Source organism: Loxodonta africana, chromosome X (assembly GCF_030014295.1).
Source record: "Loxodonta africana isolate mLoxAfr1 chromosome X, mLoxAfr1.hap2, whole genome shotgun sequence".
Lineage (NCBI taxonomy): Eukaryota > Metazoa > Chordata > Mammalia > Proboscidea > Elephantidae > Loxodonta > Loxodonta africana.
This window is the reverse complement of record NC_087369.1, coordinates 163524856-163543028: the sequence shown is the minus strand read 5'-3', so window position 1 is coordinate 163543028 and position 18173 is coordinate 163524856. Positions and strand designations below refer to the sequence as shown.

At 38.3% G+C, this 18173-nt stretch overlaps 1 protein-coding gene across 1 annotated transcript in view; it reads left to right on the top strand.

Annotated features, from left to right (window-relative positions):
* Positions 1-10900, top strand: part of LOC104846930 (cerebellar degeneration related 1) — a 34645-nt gene extending 23745 nt beyond the window's left edge. Inside the window, 2 exon segments of the mRNA XM_023539449.2 lie at positions 8868-9094; positions 9096-10900. Coding sequence (XP_023395217.1) covers positions 8868-9094; positions 9096-9531 — 663 coding nt within the window. The 3' untranslated portion in view covers positions 9532-10900.
* The last annotated feature ends 7273 nt before the right edge of the window (positions 10901-18173 follow it).

Here is an 18173-nt window from a genome sequence, read left to right as displayed (position 1 = left end):
GGTGTTCCATGGATGGGTTGTATGTGTACTGTGATATTTATCTACTAAGGCCTTGGGGCAACCAGGCAGAGCCTGGGAAACCAGTTGCCTCTGGCCTGAACAATGTTGCCCATTTACCCCACTGTGCAATGATGTGAAGAAGGACACACTACTAAAGGCACTTGATAATATAGGATCTTATATCCTAAATAAAATATAGAAATAGCCAAACCGTGACTACCAAGTCAGTTTTACTCCAGGAATGCAAGAATAGCTCAACAATAGGAAATCTATTAATGTGACTCACTACCATTGATAGATTAAAGAGAATAACTATATTATCATCTTGATATGATCTTGGCAGGTGCTAGAAAAGGCATTTTATACTCATTCTTAGTAAAACTATATGCCAGTCAAGAAGAGAAAGACATTTCCATAACTTGAAAAACGGCTTCTGTCCTAAACAATGGCAACAATCATAGAATACAGCAAAACACTGAGGCATTTTTATTAAAATCAAAAATGAGAAGGGGGTCTGTTCTTTATTAATCAACATAAATCTGCATTATTCTGGAAATTATACGGTCTTTACCAACATGCCAAAAGAACAAAATTAGATACATTCACAAGAAAAGGACAAATATTTCATGATTTATAGCTGACATGGTATGGTTGTATATCTAAGAATCCAGGAAAATCAACTGAAAAAAAGCACTATTAGAGATAGGAACAGATACAAGGTAAATATTCAAAATCAATAGTATCTATACACTACCAATAATGAATTTTTAAAGTGTAGTATCATTCTTAAGAGCAACCAAAGTATAAAATACCAAAGAATAACCCTAACAATTGTTTAATATCTAAATGGGGAATATAATAGAGTTAAATAAATGGAGACACCATGTTCACAGATGCAAACCTCAACATCATAAAGGTGTCAATTCTTGACATGTTACTCAAAAGGTCTGAGGCAATTCCAAAGGGTTTTTCTTAATGGAAGTTGATGAATTGATCCTAAAATTCATCTGGAAAAATAAAATCCACAGTAATAGCCAAGAAAATTCTACATATAAAAAAAGAATAATGAAGGGGAAGCAGGTCTATAAGATTTCAAAACATATTATAGTGCTACAGTAATTAAATCAGTGAGATATTAGCTCAGTAATAGACAAGTATTATAAATTAGACAGAAAAAAATCATAAGAAACACACCCATAAAGTTCATGATGAAAAGGGAATTCCAAATCAGTGTGAAAATAATTCAATTCAATAAATAGTGTTGGGAAAACTGGCTCTCTCTTCTGAAAATACAAACTTAGATCCCTACTTTCCACCAAACACACTCCAAAAACCAATTCTGGATGGATTAAAGTTTTTTTTTGTTTGTTTTGTTTTTGTTTTTTTGTGCTTTAAGTGCAAGTTTACAAATTAAGTCAGTCTCTCACACAAAAACTTATATATACCTTGCTACATACTCTAAATTACTCTCCCCGTAATGAAACAGCCCACTCTCTCCCTCCACCCTCTCTTTTCACGTCCATTTCGCCAGCTTCTAACCCCCTCCACCCTCTCATCTCCCCTCCAGGCAGGAGATGCCAACATAGTCTCAAGTGTCCACCTGATCCAAGAAGCTCACTCCTCACCAGCATCCCTCTCCAACCCATTGTCCAGTCCAATCTATGTCTGAAGAGTTGGCTTTGGGAATGGTCCCTGTCTTGGGCTAACAGATGGTCTGGGGGTCATGACCACCAGTGTCCTTCTAGTATCAGTCAGACCATTAAGTCTGGTCTTATGAGAATTTGGGGTCTACATCCCACTGCTCTCCTGCTCCCTCAGGGGTTCTCTGCTGTGTTCCAAGTCAGGGCAGTCATCGGTTGTAGCTGGGCACCAGCTAGCTCTTCTGGTCTCAGGATGATGTAGTCTCTGGTTCATGTGGCCCTTTCTGTCTCCTGGGCTTGAAATTACCTTGTGACCTTGGTGTTCTTCATTCTCCTTTGATCCAGGTGGGTTGAGACCAATTAATGCATCTTAGATGGCTGCTTGCTAGCGTTTAAGACCCCAGATGCCACTCTTCAAAGTGGGATGCAGCATGTTTTCTTAACAGATTTTATTATGCCAATTGACTTAGATGTCCCTTGAAATCATGGCCCTCAAACCCCTGCCCCTGCTACACTGGCCTTCGAAGCATTCAGTTTATTCAGGAAACTTCTTTGCTTTTGGTTTAGTCCAGTTATGCTGACCTCCCCTGTATTGTGTATTGTCTTTCCCTTCACCTAAGCCATAAAATTATCTTAAAAATTAGAAGAAAATATGAGAATATTTTTTATAATCTTTGGGTCAGAAGCCTTACCTAAATATGAGACAAAACCAAGAACTATGAAGGAAAGATGAAAATATGTGTATTGAAGTAATTAGATCTTCTTTATAACAAATGGTACCAGAAATTGAAAAGGTAAAGAACAGACATTTACGATATATAGTAGACAAAATGATACCAGCTCTAAATATCCAAAGATCTTTTATAAATCGATAAGGAAAAAAAAAGACAAACGGCACAATAGAAAATAGGCAAAGGATATGAACAAGCAATTTCCCAAAAGAGAAAATACAAATAGTAAATATATGAAAACATGCTTTATCTTAGTAGTGACTAGGGGAAAATAATTTAGAAGAAACAAGATTGGATTTTCCATCCAATATATTGACAACGTTAAAAAGAGTGACAGTGTCCAGAATTCTGGGAAGGCAAATGTAGCTCAAACTCTTTGATCTAGTAGTTATATTTCTAGGGGTGTAGCCTATAAATATACTTGTAAAAGTGAAAAAGATGAACAAGGTGCTTTTTAGAACATTATCTTTAATAGCCATAAGCTGTTAATAACCTAAAGTTACATCATATGGGAAGAGTTGAATAAATTATATAGTACACCCTACTACGGAATTCCTTGTAGCTGTTGAAACAATGACTTTCTATTGAGTGGGGGGAAAAACCAGCTGCACAGTAATATAAAGAAGATGATTTTGTTTTATAAAACGTGACAAAACGTGCACATAAACTGAAGAACTACTAGAAGAAACCAACCAACCAAATAATCATGGCTATTTCCGGGCAGTGGATTTGAAAGAAGAATATTTTTACTTTTTATTTTATATATTTCACTTTATATACTACATTTTTTATTTTCAAAAAATAAGCATTACTATTTTTGTAACCAAAAAAATAATGTGATGTCACTTTATAAAATTTGAATGTTAAAAATATATATAAGGAAACAGGAAGAAAAGTGATTTTAAATCTCACTACAGAGATGCAATTATTGTCACCATGTAGACACCTTTTTTCAGCCTCGGTTACGCATTTTACATATTTTAAATCTTAATCTGTAATTTTGGGCTTGTTTTTCAATGAATACATTTTCCTATATCACTAAGAACACATTAACATAAAGTTGAAATTAACATTTTCTCCTTTTGAAAATAACATTAAAAATGGAAAAATTAGAAAATAAGGAGTCAAAACAAAATAAAAATCGCATATATTCCCATGACCCCAAAATAATTAAGAAAAACAATAAAACTGGAGCTCACAGAACGAGATTGATAATAATCCTTAGATCATGTACACTGTCTCACTGATCCATGGATGGCCATTTTTTAAAATTTTTATCCGTGTACTTATTCTTTAATTTTAATAATAAGCATATAATTATAAAATAATCAATTATATGATTCTAATTATATAGTGAACATCCACCCACAGAACCTGAGCACTAGAATACTGACAATAACTTAAATCCATCTATATGATCCTCCCCTATTCGAACCCCTGTTCCCACCCTTAATGACCATTAGCCTGAAATTTTTGTTTGATATTCCTTTGCTTCTCAGTAAAATGATTTTATCCCGTGTATAAAACCAAACCTGTTGCCATCAAGTGAATTCTGACTGATAGTGACCCTATAGGACAGAGTAGAACTGCCCCTTAGGGTTTCCAAGAAGTGGCTGGTGGATTCGAACGGCTGACCTTTTGGTTAGCAGCCTAACTCTTAACCACTGCACCACCAGGGCCCCATCCCATCCCATATATACGTAGACCTAAATAATATGGAGTTTAGTTAGTTTTGAATATTAAAAAAAAAAGTTGCTGTCAAGTCAATTCTGACTCATAGCAACCCTATAGGACAGAGTACAACTTCTCCATTGAGTTTCCAAGGAGCACCTGGTGGATTTGAACTGCTGACCTCTTGGTTAACAGCTGAACTCTTAACCACTGCACCACCAGGGCCCCATCCCATATACAGGTAGACCTAAATAATGTGGTGTTTAGTTTTACTTGGTTTTGAATAATGCAAAAAAAACCAAAAACAAAAAACCAAGACTGTTGCCGTCAAATTGATTCTGACTCATAATGACCCTATAGCACAGAGTAGAACTGCCACATAGAGTTTTCAAGGAGTACTTGGTGGATTCGAACTCCCGACCTTTCACTTAGCAGACATAGCTCTTAACCACTACGCCGCCAGGGTTTCCAAAAAGATAGCCTATTATATGTTGGAGCCCTGGTGGTACAGTGGTTAGAGCTCAGCTGCTGACCAAAAGGTTAGCACTTTGAATCCACCAGCTGCTCCTTGGAAACCCCATGGGGCAGTTCTACTCTGTCCTATAGGGTCACTATGAGTCAGAATTGACTCAATGGCAACAGTTTCATTTTTTTTTAATTGTTATTATATGTAGTCTTCTGGGACTTGCTATCTTAATTCAACATTATGGAAGTAAAATTTATCCATATTAATATGTGTAGGAGTAGTGTATTCTTTCAGTGCTGTACGATACTCAATTGTGTGAATATACCATGATTTAGCCTTTCTCCTTTTGGGACTTTGAACATTTTAGTGTGGATTCTTCTGATTATTTTCCTTTGAGGATATTTATGTAACAAAATTTGGATATTATACATACTTTCATGTGACCTGTTCCTCTCAGTAATATCTTGTGAACATAATCTCTTGTCAATAAATATTCTTCTATGGCATAATTTTAAATGTCTGCATGGTATTCCATCATATAGTTACGATATACTTTAATTCAACCATTTCCAATTGTTGGAGATTCTGGATTGTTCGTAATTCTTTGCTATGATAAACATTGTGATGTATATACCTTTTAGCTCAGCAACTCCCCTTTTAGAAATTTATCCTAAGTAATATCTGAACAAAATTTTCACACAAATATGTACAGGGCTACCATATAGGACAATGAAGTTTGTGTTCTGCACCACTTTCACCATCTATGTGGTCATCACAGCAGTTTTTACAATACCAAAAAACCTGAAAGGAACTTAATGCCCACCAATAGGAAATGGATTAAATAAGCTATATATTAAAATTATAATATAGATGCACTCTATGAAGAAAACATTCTGTGTCCCACTTTGAAGAATGGCATCTGGGGTCTTAAACGCTAGCAAGCAGCCATCTAAGATGCATCAATTGGTCTCAACCCACCTGGATCAAAGGAGAATGAAGAACACCAAGGACACAAGGTGATTACAAGCCCAAGAGACAGAAAGGGCCACATGAACCAGAGACTATATCATCCTGAGACCAGAAGAACTAGATGGTGCCCGGCTACAACCAATGACTGCCCTGACAGGGAACACAACAGAGAACCCCTGAGGTAGCAGGAAAGCAGTGGGATGCAGACACCAATTCTCATAAGACCAGGCTTAATGGTCTGACTGAGACTGGAAGGACCCCGGTGGTCATGGCCCCCAGACCTTCTGTTGGCCCAGGACAGGAACCATTCCCAAAGCCAACTCTTCAGACATGGATTGGACTGGACAATGGGTTGGAGAGGGATGCTGGTTAGGAGTGAGCTTCTTGGATCAAGTGGATACTTGAGACTATGTTGGCATCTCCTGCCTGGAGGGGAGATGAGAGGGTGGAGGGGGTTAGAAGCTGGTGAAAAGGACACGAAAAGAGAGAGTGGAGGGAGAGAGCAGGCTGTCTCATTAGAGGGAGAGTAATTGGGAGTGTGTAGCAAGGTATATATGGGTTTTTGTGTGAGAGACCAACTTGATTTGTAAACTTTCACTTAAAGCACAATAAAAATTATTAAAAAAATTATAATATACATGCACAGTTACCAACTATGGAGAGATATTCACAACGTATTGTTAAGTGAAAAAGATAGGTAAAAACAGCAGTATGATTCCATTTTGTAAAAGAAAACCACATACCTGGGAAAAAGTCTGGAAGAACGTACACCAAAAACCTTACGGTGATTATCTCTGGGTATTAAGATTACTGGGGATTTTTTTTTTTTTTTGCTTTCCTTACTTATATTTTGAAGCACTTTCAACAGTAAAGCAATTACATATATAATAAAAATGATGAAGAAATCATGAATTTTATGTATAATTACTTAAATATTTCTACTAAATATAAAATACTTGCATACTATAAGAATTTGGAAGAAAAGAAAACTAATATAAAGAAAACAAAAATCACACATAATCCTACTCATCTTAAGATAATCAGTTCACAATGTCCAGAGAATTTATTACTAGTTGTTTGTCTCTGATGATATATTTTTAAATAGTCCTAATCACACTTTATATAATCTTATATGCTGTATTTTTCACTTAACTTTATATAATATGAATACGCTGCAAATATTGTAATGGAAAAATATTCCATCACATGGACATAGCATCATTTGCTTAATCACTCCTCTAGGTTTTTCGCTATATCAAATAACTACGTGAGGAATAGCTTTGTGCATGAATTATCCACATTTTAGATAATTTTCTTTGGGTAGATTCTTTGCAGTGAAAATACTAAGAGTACAAATATTTTTATATCTCTTGATATATATTGCCAAAATATATTTACTATATATTTTAAGGCAGTATAGTATATTAGGGGGAAAAAGAAGTAAGAAACACCTGAATCCCACATTCATCTCTAGTACTTGCTGTTTAACTGCTGATTAGGTAAAAACTGATATAAAAACATTAATTTTATCTAAGTCACAAGGTTATACTGAAGAATGGATGATAAAATAGATCCTTCAGAGTCATCATAAATGTGACTTCCTTAGCAAATATACCCTTTGGCTCAGCAACTCCCCTTTACTTTCCAGACTCTCACAGCAACCTATGCTTTCTATTGCTTCACAGTACTGATTGCAATTGATAAATAATTTTATACTGTATGTTTCCCCCAGAAGATTTTAGTCTCCATTAAAACATGGCAGGCAAACAGCTGGCACTCAATGAATATTGAATGAATGAATGAATGAAGTGACAGTACTTTGTACACTATAAATAATTTGACATTTGGGAGGTATTGTGATTTTCATTATTATTAATAGTTAATTTATTATCATGTAGATGATTCTAAATCTCTAGAGATTCCTTGCCTAACCATAATTTCATTATATAGCTTTAATGTTTGTCATGCCAACCAGTGGTACAAGTACTAACGTTGCTGGAGGCACCTGGTGGGAACTGAGATGTGGACAACCACGTAACTTGCATGCTGCAACTTAAAGAGCTATAGTTACCATTAGTCAGAAACAAGGCAGTGGTCAGGAATCTAGGAAGTCAGTGATATTTGAAGAAGCAGGTGGGGGTCTTAAGAGATCAGAAACAAGCTAATGGTAAGTAATCTAGATAGTAAGGTGCAATTAAAGTTAATGGGAGCGTTGAATTCCAAGCACCAGCACTTAAAGCATGGAGCTATGCATATGACTCTAAAGCTAAGGGAATTTGAATTCAGCCTTCCCTTATATTCATCCTGTCAAAACTAAAAATGGCATAAGGAGGCTTTTTATGCCTAGTTCTGCATACATGAGTAAGGCAATAGTAGTAGGTGACTGAGAAATGAAATCTGTGAATACAAATAGGTTCTGATAATAGCAGGAAAAACTGAGACTATTTCTATATAAGATCTTATATTATTCTACACATAAAATGGATAGCAATCAAGCTTTGGATCCTATAATTCTCACTTTGATTTTCAGTGGCAGACATTATAGCATGATTAGGATCATGGACTTTGGAAGCAAGCTAAAAAAAATCGAGGGTTCAAATTCCAGCTCTATCATTTACTAGTTTTGTCCTTTGGACAAGTTATTTCACCTCTGTTCCAGTTTTCTCATCTGTAAAATGGGGATAATGATAGCACCTACGTCAGTGGGCTGTTGTGAAGCTTAAATGAGTTAATGCATGTTAGGACCTTAGAACAGTGCCTAGACATAGCAAACGCTATGTTAAGTGTTACCTATATTATAAAAAATGGTCAAATACACTGTTAACTTTGTCTAAAATAATAAAGTCTCTAAATAAAATTTTTCTCATTAAAATTTTCACTTGCACTTAAACACAGTTCGCTATATAGAAATTATAGCATTAACAGAGTGCAAAAATTCATCACAACAATGCCATCTGGGTGTTTAACCCATAGAAGCTGTTTCATGAACACTGTCTTAAAAAGTTGCAGAGAATATATACACATTTCCTAATAGCAAACAAACAGGAAAGTGTAACCATTAAGCTGCAGTAAAGTTGGTCCACAAGATCTGGTCTATGAGAAGGAGTATCCTTTTAAATTGTCTGTGAAGCTAATTCTACTAGAAGCAGTAAATATTAGAGTTCAGAGAACTGGCTGTGGAAAGATCTGAATATGGGAAGGCTTGGGCATAGGAAGACTAAATTTGAAAAAGCTTGGATGTGGGGAAAGGTTGTAAGGCCTGGACTGTGGAACATGTTAGAATGAATACCTGGATATTGCAGAGACTGGAAGACCTGAATATTAGAAGGCCGGCACACTCCAGACGATGGAACACGTGGATATTGAGCTCTCTGTTAGAAGACTGGGTAGTTGTTTGAAGAACTGAAGATGTTGGAAGACGCGGAGATACAGGAAGACACGGAGATGCTGGAAGACGAGGAGATGCTGGAAGACGAGGAGATGCTGGAAGATGAGGAGATGCTAGAAGATCTGGAGATGCTGGAAGATCTGGAGTTGTAGGAAGACATGGCTTTGTTGGAAGACATGGATTTTCTGGAAGACGTGGCTTTGTAGGAAGACGTGGATTTCCTGGAAGATGGAAGACATGGATTTTCTGGAAGCCACAGATTTGATGGAAGACCTGGATTTTCTAGAAGACATAAATTTTCTGGAAGACATGGATAGTCTGGAAGACATAAATTTTCTGGAAGACACGGATAGCCTGGAAGACCTGGATTTTCTGGAAGACATGGCTTTTTTGGAAGACATGGATTTTCAGGAAGACCCGAATTGTCCGGAAGACCTGGATTGTTGTTGGAAGATGTGGATTTGCTGGAAGACCTGGAAGTTGTTGGAAGACACGGCTTCTCTGGAAGACATGGACTGTCTGGAAGACGTGGATTTTCTGGACGACGTGGATCTCCAGGGAGACCTGGAGGTTCTTGGAAGACATGAATTTTCTGGAAGACATGGCTTTATTGGAAGACTTGGATTTGGTGGAAGACACAGATTTTGTCTGGAAGATGTGGACTGACCAGAAGACAGGATTTAGTGAAAGACATGGATTTTCCTGGAAGACGTAGATTGTCTGGAAGACCTGGATGTTCTGGGGAGACGTGGATTGACTGGAAGATCTGGATTTCTCTGGAAAACGTAGATTGACTGGAAGATTTGGATTTGTGGGAAGACATAGATCTTTCTGGAAGACATAAAATGGTTGGAAGACCTGGACTGATTGGAACACTTTGCTTTTCTGGAAGACATAGGTTTTTCCAGAAGACGTGGATTGGTTGGAAGACCTGAGTTTGGTGGAAGATCTTGAAATTACTGGAAGACATGGATTTTCCTGGAAGATTTAGATTTTGTGGAAGATCTATAGTTGCTGGAAGAACGGATTTGCTGAAAGACTTGGAGGTCGTTGGAAGACATGGGTTGTCCGGAAGATGTGGTTTGTCTGGAAGACTGGGATCTCCTGGAAGACCAGGATTGGCTGGAAGACCTTGAGATTGTTGGAAGACGTGGAGTTAGTTGGAAGACTTGGAGTCGCTGGAAGATCCAGAGTTGTCAGAAGACCTTTACACCGGCTCCATTGGAAACCCTGGACATTGGAGACATTGGAAGCACAGGATGTTGGATACATTGGAAGCCCTGTATTTTGGAGACACTGGTTACTCTGGACATTGGAGATTTTGGAGACATTGGAATATTGAAAGCTATAGACACTGGAAGCCCTGGATATTAGAGACAGTACAGATCCTGTACCTTGGAAGCCCTAAACATTGTAAGATATGGACAATAGAAGACCTAGACATTAGAAATCCCAAAATCGGGAGCCCTAGAATTAGAGATGTTGGAAAGCCTCAACATTGAAATATTCATATCAAAAGACATAGCATTTGGAAGAATTAAATTATCATGATGTTGGAAGTCCAGGATGTTGGTAGGCCTGGACATGAAATGATCTGGAGGTTAAGAGTTCTACTCATTCAGACATTGGGGATGTTGGAAGACCTGAATGTTGGAAGACCTGTTTCTCAGAGATATTGAGACTTGGGCACTGGAGGAACTAGTGATGACAAGACAGGGTAAAACCAGGATTTTGGAGACGTTAAATGATTAGGGGACTAGACGATATAGGTGCTAGAAGGTGATGGTTTTAAGGGGAAAGAAAGAACAAAAATGAGTGCTAATATTTCTCTTTGCTTGTTTGTGAGAGATACCTGAAACAATAATTCCTTCATCCCTAAGTTACTCCTTGACCTGCAGTGACTCTTTATGCTATATTTATAATGTAATTATCCTTGCATGATATTTATTTATATAGCAATTAGAGACAACAACTTTTTTTGAGCTTGATGTATTCCTATCCTCTAGAAAATAATCCATTTACTTGGTTCCACTTTCAAGATAATTAAGTCACTCAGTGATATAGGGGCTAATGATAAAGCTCTCTAGGACCTACTTTGCTAGAACCACAAGTTATTAGCTCAGCTGCTTTGGAGAGATATTGGATTAATCTAAGCAATCTTACTAGGTGAGGGCAATTCCTCGTAATTAGCTTCTGAAATTTCACATATGCTGTGATGGCATTCAAGAAATTTAAAATAGTGGTATTCAGAATGCTGAGTAGTCATTGTTACTTTGATGCTGTGTCTGCTTAGTGACAGAATAATTTCTGCCTTAATTTAAGCCATCACGGCATACATGAAATACATCCCTTATTTTGAAAGAAACTAGATAAAAATCAAAATATTAAAATTTTGCAAAGATAAAAATAAAATATCATATTCTAGCTATATAATGCTTATTAATGTTATAATAATAGCAACAATTTATTGAGCACTTACTATGTGCAGGCACTGTACTAATTATTTCATGTATATTTAATCTCATAGTAATCCTATAATACAGGTATTTCTGACCCCATTTTACAGATTAGAAACTAAAGCCTGGAATGATTAAGAATCATGCCCATAGTCACATAGCTGGTAATTGGCAAGGGCAGGATTTGAAAGCAGATCTATCTGACTCCAGAGTCTGGGCTCCATGCTGACTCCTCACCCCAAGAGCAAAAGGGTTATCCTGCCAGGACTAGGTACCACTGCCCAAAGAGAGGGACTCCCCCACCCAGAACAGACAAGAAGTCAGTGGCAAAGTCCTCACTCTAAGTTCCATGATCTTGACAGCACTCATCATACCGCTGCCATTAATCAAGAGCCAACTCTAGGTGTTTGCAATGATGGGTTAATTACATCCTTGGCTTTATGTAGCAATGCAAGAAAGACGAAGTGCCATGTCCCAAACACACTAGGTTCTTATTTACTTTCTTGGTATTTGTTACTTATGCTAATAAAATGTATTGTTTATTCTTTCAGCTATTTTCTATTTCATTTTATGATTCCCAAGAACATATACACTCTGCTCCCAGGACATCATAGTTATTTCTGAATTATTAGATAAACAACCATAACACGCTGACATCAAAGGTAATACTATGAGAAGTTCAGTGATCAATGTATTTCAAGGTACAAACATTGTTCATACAAACTTTTGGACTATATATGCTGCAGAAACCCTTTATTAGCATTCAAGTGGCAGCAGTTCTCTAACCCAAAAGTGTAGAATAAAGAGCCTTCTCTGCCTTTTGAACTTAAAAGGATTTCAACAAAAGGTTCTTTGGCCAGTTTTCTAATATTTTCCCCAAATTTCAGCAGCCTGGGCTGCCCTTTCTCCCCATATACCAGAAGAAAGCTTCCATGCACTTCATAGTATTGAGTGCAAGAATTTACCTGATCCATTTGTCAACACGAAGATAATCTCCACTCAAGCTATGCAGAAAATGTACGAAAGGAAATTTCAGTTTTTCAAATTTGAGGACTATTCTTAGCCTAAAGAAGAAGAAAGGAAACCACCCATTTACATAGCAATGTTGTCATTAAGTTCTGTATTTACCATTCAGCTTATGCCAAACTTTCACACCCTCCTATAAATTCTGCTGACTTGTTAAACTCAACCACATTAAAATAGTCTATCCTTTACCTTCTTAATGATATTTCTTAGATTATGTTAACTGGATATTGTCTTACCCTAGACTAATAAATGTTTCCATTTATCAAGCCAAAGTCTAGGCATTACTACCCTATAGGACAGAGTAGAACTGCCCCACAGGGCTTCCAAGGAGTGGCTCGTAGATTCAAACTGCAGGCCTTTTAGTTATCAGCTGAGCTCTTAACCACTGCACCACCAGGGCGCCAAGCATTCCTAAGGCAACTAAATTCAAACACTATTCGGTTCCCCATTTTATTATTTTATGGTAAGAGTTCCTATCCGACGCCAGTTAAGGAGACTGAGTGGCGCAATGGTTAAGTGTTCAGCTGATAACTGAAAGGTCAGTGGTTCGAACCCACCAGTGGCTCCACAGGAGAAAAGGCCTGGAGATCTGCTCCCATAATGAATACAGCCTAGGAAGCTGTATGGGGCAGTTCTACTGCTACACAGGGTCGCTATGAGTGAGAACCATCTTGATAGCATACAACAAGAAGTTGATGCTACTGAATTAAAAAATTTGATTTCTCTAATTTTGGGGAAATAAAGATTAACAACTGACAAAGCAGTATTCTCAATGTATGATAAAGATACCAGGGAAACTCATTCCTTAAAGGCATATGGAACAACTGATTATACTGGTGAAAAGGTCATTGACTTAAAGATATTTTACCTCAAGGCATTATTGGGAATAAGCGAATTATCCACGGAACCTTGAAACATTCACCATACAGAGTTCTCTGCTTTGGTTTATGGAAAACATAGGTACAAAATATTAAAGTTTTACATACAATATCTATGCAGTATTATTTTCCCCAAACCCTATAACGCAGAAAAAAAAAAAACAGCAATTCTCATGGAAAAATGCACTCACAGGAGGCACCCTCTTATTTTTCTTTTCAGGAAGCTGATGCTATGTTTACCTTTTTCCTCTGACATCTTGGCCTAACTTTCTTTTCTGGGATGGACTAAAACGTGGTAAAGCTTGAGCCACAAGCACAAAGCTCAAAATAACAAGATCACAATATACTACTACTACTACTTACCTTTGGTCTCTACGCAAGAACTCAAATCAAAAAACCAGCTGCCATCAAGTCACCTCCGACACATGGCGACCAAAGGACTCAGGTACTCTCAGAATCAACCAATGAGCTAAGTCAAAGCAACAATGGCAAAGATAGAAGGCCCTTAGAGGCCAATTGGTTCTATTCTCTCACTTGACAGATAAGAGCAGTCTGACTTGAAGACGACCATCCATTGCACTAGCGGCAGAGCAGAAACTTGGAGTCAAGGTTTCCAAACTCCTGGACCCACTGTTATCCACAACACAGCATCTATCATAATTGTGTTTAGCCTTGGAGTAGTGGCTTGCAACCAACCATGGCTACGTAAAGAATGACTGGAGGATCTTCTAAAATATATGATGCTGGCCCTGCCTGACTCAGCAGGTCTGGGGGCAGGTCCCAGAAATCCGTATTTTTAAAAGGTCCTTATAATGATTCTGATGTGCAGCCAGCGTTGAGACAGTCTGTGGCTTATAGCAAGAGCGTAAGCTCACCTGGCACTGCGGCAAATCACTAGATCCACAGCATTCTGCAATGGGTTTCCAACTCTCATGTGCCTCTTTCGAACTTCTTGAACTTCTGTCCTCAACCAGAACTACATTAGCAAGCCCTTTTAATCTTGTTATTTTTCTCCTTTTCCCTGATCACTTCAAACTCAGATACAGGTAGCCTACCGTCCAGACTTCCATGCTGGGGAAAAAATTAATGGACTCCTCACTGAATCACAACTCAAAAGGGCTTGGCCTATGCTTCCTACAAGACTAAATTCAATTTACTACCTGATGCCATTTTTTTTTGACACTGTGTTGTTAAAGAGAGCATTTTCTCATTACTGTATGGAAATGTCAACATTCCAGGCTGTCTTTATGCTTTTTAAAGGTATATAAGGTCTCTTTTGGCAAGTGAATTATCTTTCTTCCTTTCTCTATTCAGTTATTTTGTACATCATTATCAGCATGTGATTACGGTGCTAGTGCTCTGATGCCAGCACAAATAACAATTAATACAGAATGAACAGTGATGCTACTCAGCCTTCCTGTCCCTCATTCCCTAGGATAACTGCCCAACTGAGTTCCAAGTGGACATCAGGTGGGAATGTGTATAAGCAGCCAAAAGAACAGACTGGTTCATCGTATGTCTTTGCCAAGAATTCTTAGAACGAGATATCAGCTTCTTATCTCTGGCTTTGGGATTTTTTTCCCCTCTGTTAATTCTGCCTGAAAAAGTTCAAATATCCAAAATTAAAACAACATCTTTGTAACACAGCTGACTCCAATAAAGTAATTATGTGGAATTACGGAGGGAATCAAAAACACCCAATCTGGGAATGAAGAAGCCTCCACCACCTTTAAGAAATAGGGATAACCAACATCCCTTTTCTGGAGGATATTCAACTGTTCACATCACTGGGAAGGCCAGATATGAGAACTGACAGTATGTACAGAAATGAGCTCTAGCAGCTTCTCCTCCTTGATTAGGTAACAAAGTAATCCCAGTAAGTGATTATAATATTAGATGCCCTGCCTTTAGAGATTGGCCAACAGCTAATTCATACAATTACTGCAAAACAAATTAACTTATACCAAACTAGTTACAAGGAAAGGGCTTGGGTCTTGTCTTGGCTAAGCTAGCAAGTGAGGCTTAATCAAAATTAAAATAAATTTCAGGATCAAAAACTCAAAATCAAGTTGTCGAACAAACCAGAGAAGCCCTCATCCTGGGTATTACAGTTGATTTCCTGAAAGCCTCACGGTAGGGGGATTTGTGTTGGAGGAATTTAAGACCTTTCGGGAAAAACAGAAGCAGGGAAGGGAGTATTGTAAAAACTCTGGCAAATGATTCGTTCACTAAAATAAAACACTAAGTAAAGTGAATCTTAATGGTACTTTACAAACATCACATTCGCAAGAGTGGCTACTGGGCAATTAATCTCTACTTCTCTCTGATCTAAAAGTGAAGATGATAATGCATCAACAAAAATGGTGGTCAGGATAGTAGGAACAGGAGAAGAGAGAAAAGTGGATTTTTTCCTGCAGGTAAGTAAACTCAGTCTTCTGCTCCGCTTTCATCCTGCAGCTCACAGATCTCCACTTCACCAGAGCTGTCGGCGTCTGATTCCCAAAGTTCAACTCTGTATGCTGGGTCTCTGCTTCTTGTTTGCAGAACAGGTTTGGATGACATGCCTCGATGGTCCAGCCTCTTCTTCCCTGTTGAAGCAAGCAGAGAGAAAAGCCTTATTGGCCTTCGTTTGAAGGTTTCTTATTAGTGCTTTATAGGGTGGTGAGTAATCATTTCAGCCTTGCCTCAATGTCAACAGATATTCCACAGAAGGTTCTCTTTCCTCTGAATTTGATTTTCAGAGTGGGCGCTTCCATGTTCTTCGAGTTCTGGATGTTAACCTACCCTGACCCCTCCTGGCAACTTCTATCACGTCTCTGAAATATCTTTCAACTCTCTTCTGAGAGTCAGAGTCTAACAGTTCAGCAATGTCACTTGACGCAATGTCTTCAAAGCCTTTGCCACCCAAACGTTTTGCAGAGGCTACAGTATTTTCGATTTCTTCTACCACTGGAAGGAAACCTTCAGCATAAGTTACAACCTCATTCCAAAGTTTCTGCCAGGCTCCATTAAGAGTCGTTTGTTTTATTTCTCTCACTGATTCTTCCACTATTGTTAAGGCATTACAAACGGAGAAATTTTGCCAAGCTACTTTCATGGTAAGCTCCGGTGTCTCTCTCATAAGATCTGCAAGGTAGGTCACATACGCGCCGAGCGTGATACATCATGAAGATTTTTAGCACCGCCAGGTGCATGGGTTGAAGGAGTGGAGTTGTACTGGGGGGAATGCAGACGACACTTAACACAAGGGTCAGCATTTAACACTGCACTTTTGTCAGTAGGGGTGCGGTGTCCAGAATCAGCAACACCTTGAATTCAAGATTTTTTTCAATTTAAATATTGTTTCACCTCAGGGACAAAACAGTTCAAAAACCAGTCTAAAAAGAGTTTCTCAGTGATCTATATATTATTGTTTTCCCTTCATGAAAACAAAACCGTGTTTCCGGTAGGTATCCTTTTTGAAGTGGGCACAGATTTCAGAATCTGTGAAGCAACACGGATTTCATCAGGAAGTCTCCAGGAGCATTGGAACACAGCAGAGCTTTGAGCTTGTCCTTTACAGGCTTGAAGCCTCGGGCCTTTTTCTCATCCTTTGCAAGAGATGTGCAAGTGGGCAGGCGCTTCCAGGACGGGACCCTTTCACCAGCACTGAAGAGCCGTCCAGGCAAAGAGTCATTTTCCTCAATCAGTTCCTTCAAGTAGTCAGGATACTCTATAGCAGCTTCACGCTCTGCGTCTCCCGCCAGCCACTTATTTTCACACACACAGGCCGCAGCATTTCTTAGATCGCTCCGGTCACCCGTTACTCACACTGAACTCTAGAACTTTTCATGCAGCTCGAAATTTTAACTTGGATTTTTGTGATGCTCACTGGCGGATTATACACATGGAGAGAGGCCTATTCAGCATTTTCTGTTTTAGAAGCCACAAACACAAATCTCTTTCCATTTTCTCTAATTTGGCATTTCCAGTTATGTATGATTTTCTCAATGATTCTGGTGTGTCCCTCTATGCACTAGCCCTCATAGCTTTCTCATTTTTTTCTTTTATTTTCTGTACAAATAGTAGATTCATTCACACCAAGAAAATGCCCTACAGTGGTTCTGGCTTCAATATTATCAAGCATTTCAAGACCTCTCATTTTGTTTGCTGTGGACCTCACCTTCCTTGGCCGCTTCACTCTTCCTGCATTTCTATCCTCCACCCTCTTGTTCTTTGGCTTGGAGGCCATGCTTACCCTAATTTTTGCAAATTTAAAATTATTGTAAGTGTTATGTTGCTGAGTGGCAACACAATACTTATTTGTCATGTTTAAGAACCAAATGATAACATTCACAAGACAAAAAGCGCGAAGCAGTTTTTTGTCTGACTACCCATGTGTGTGATCGATGGCTGCAGAGGGAACAAGAGGCAGAAGAACAAGGGTAGAAGCAAGTGACTCAAATGTTGGTCCTGTCACACGAGACAGTCAGCAAGACAACATGATGGTGACTTGAGCTTGCATATACTTGTTCCAACACTCTCACAGGTACAGACTAGGCAAACTCAAATTTGGTACGAGAAGGACTTGCGGTTATGAAGGGATCACAGAACTCGGGACTCAGGGTCAAGGCTACCAGGCTGAGGTCAGGAGCAGAAATACCATCATCTAGGAGAAACCAGACACAAGAATAGGAAATGAAGTCAGGAACAGAGGCAGTCTGAATAAGAAGTTGGTAAGGTAGTGAGGAAAACAGAAATGTGAAATAATAATAATAATATATGACAAATTGCCTGTAGAAAGATTATACCAATTTGTACACTCCCTGATGGTGGGTGAGCGTCTGCATCCACCCACATGTTCACCAACATGAAGTATCACCAACCTCTGTAATTTCTGCCAATCCGAAGGTGAATAATAAGGTATCTCATTTTTGTTTTAATTTTCTTAAACATCTTTCCATATGCT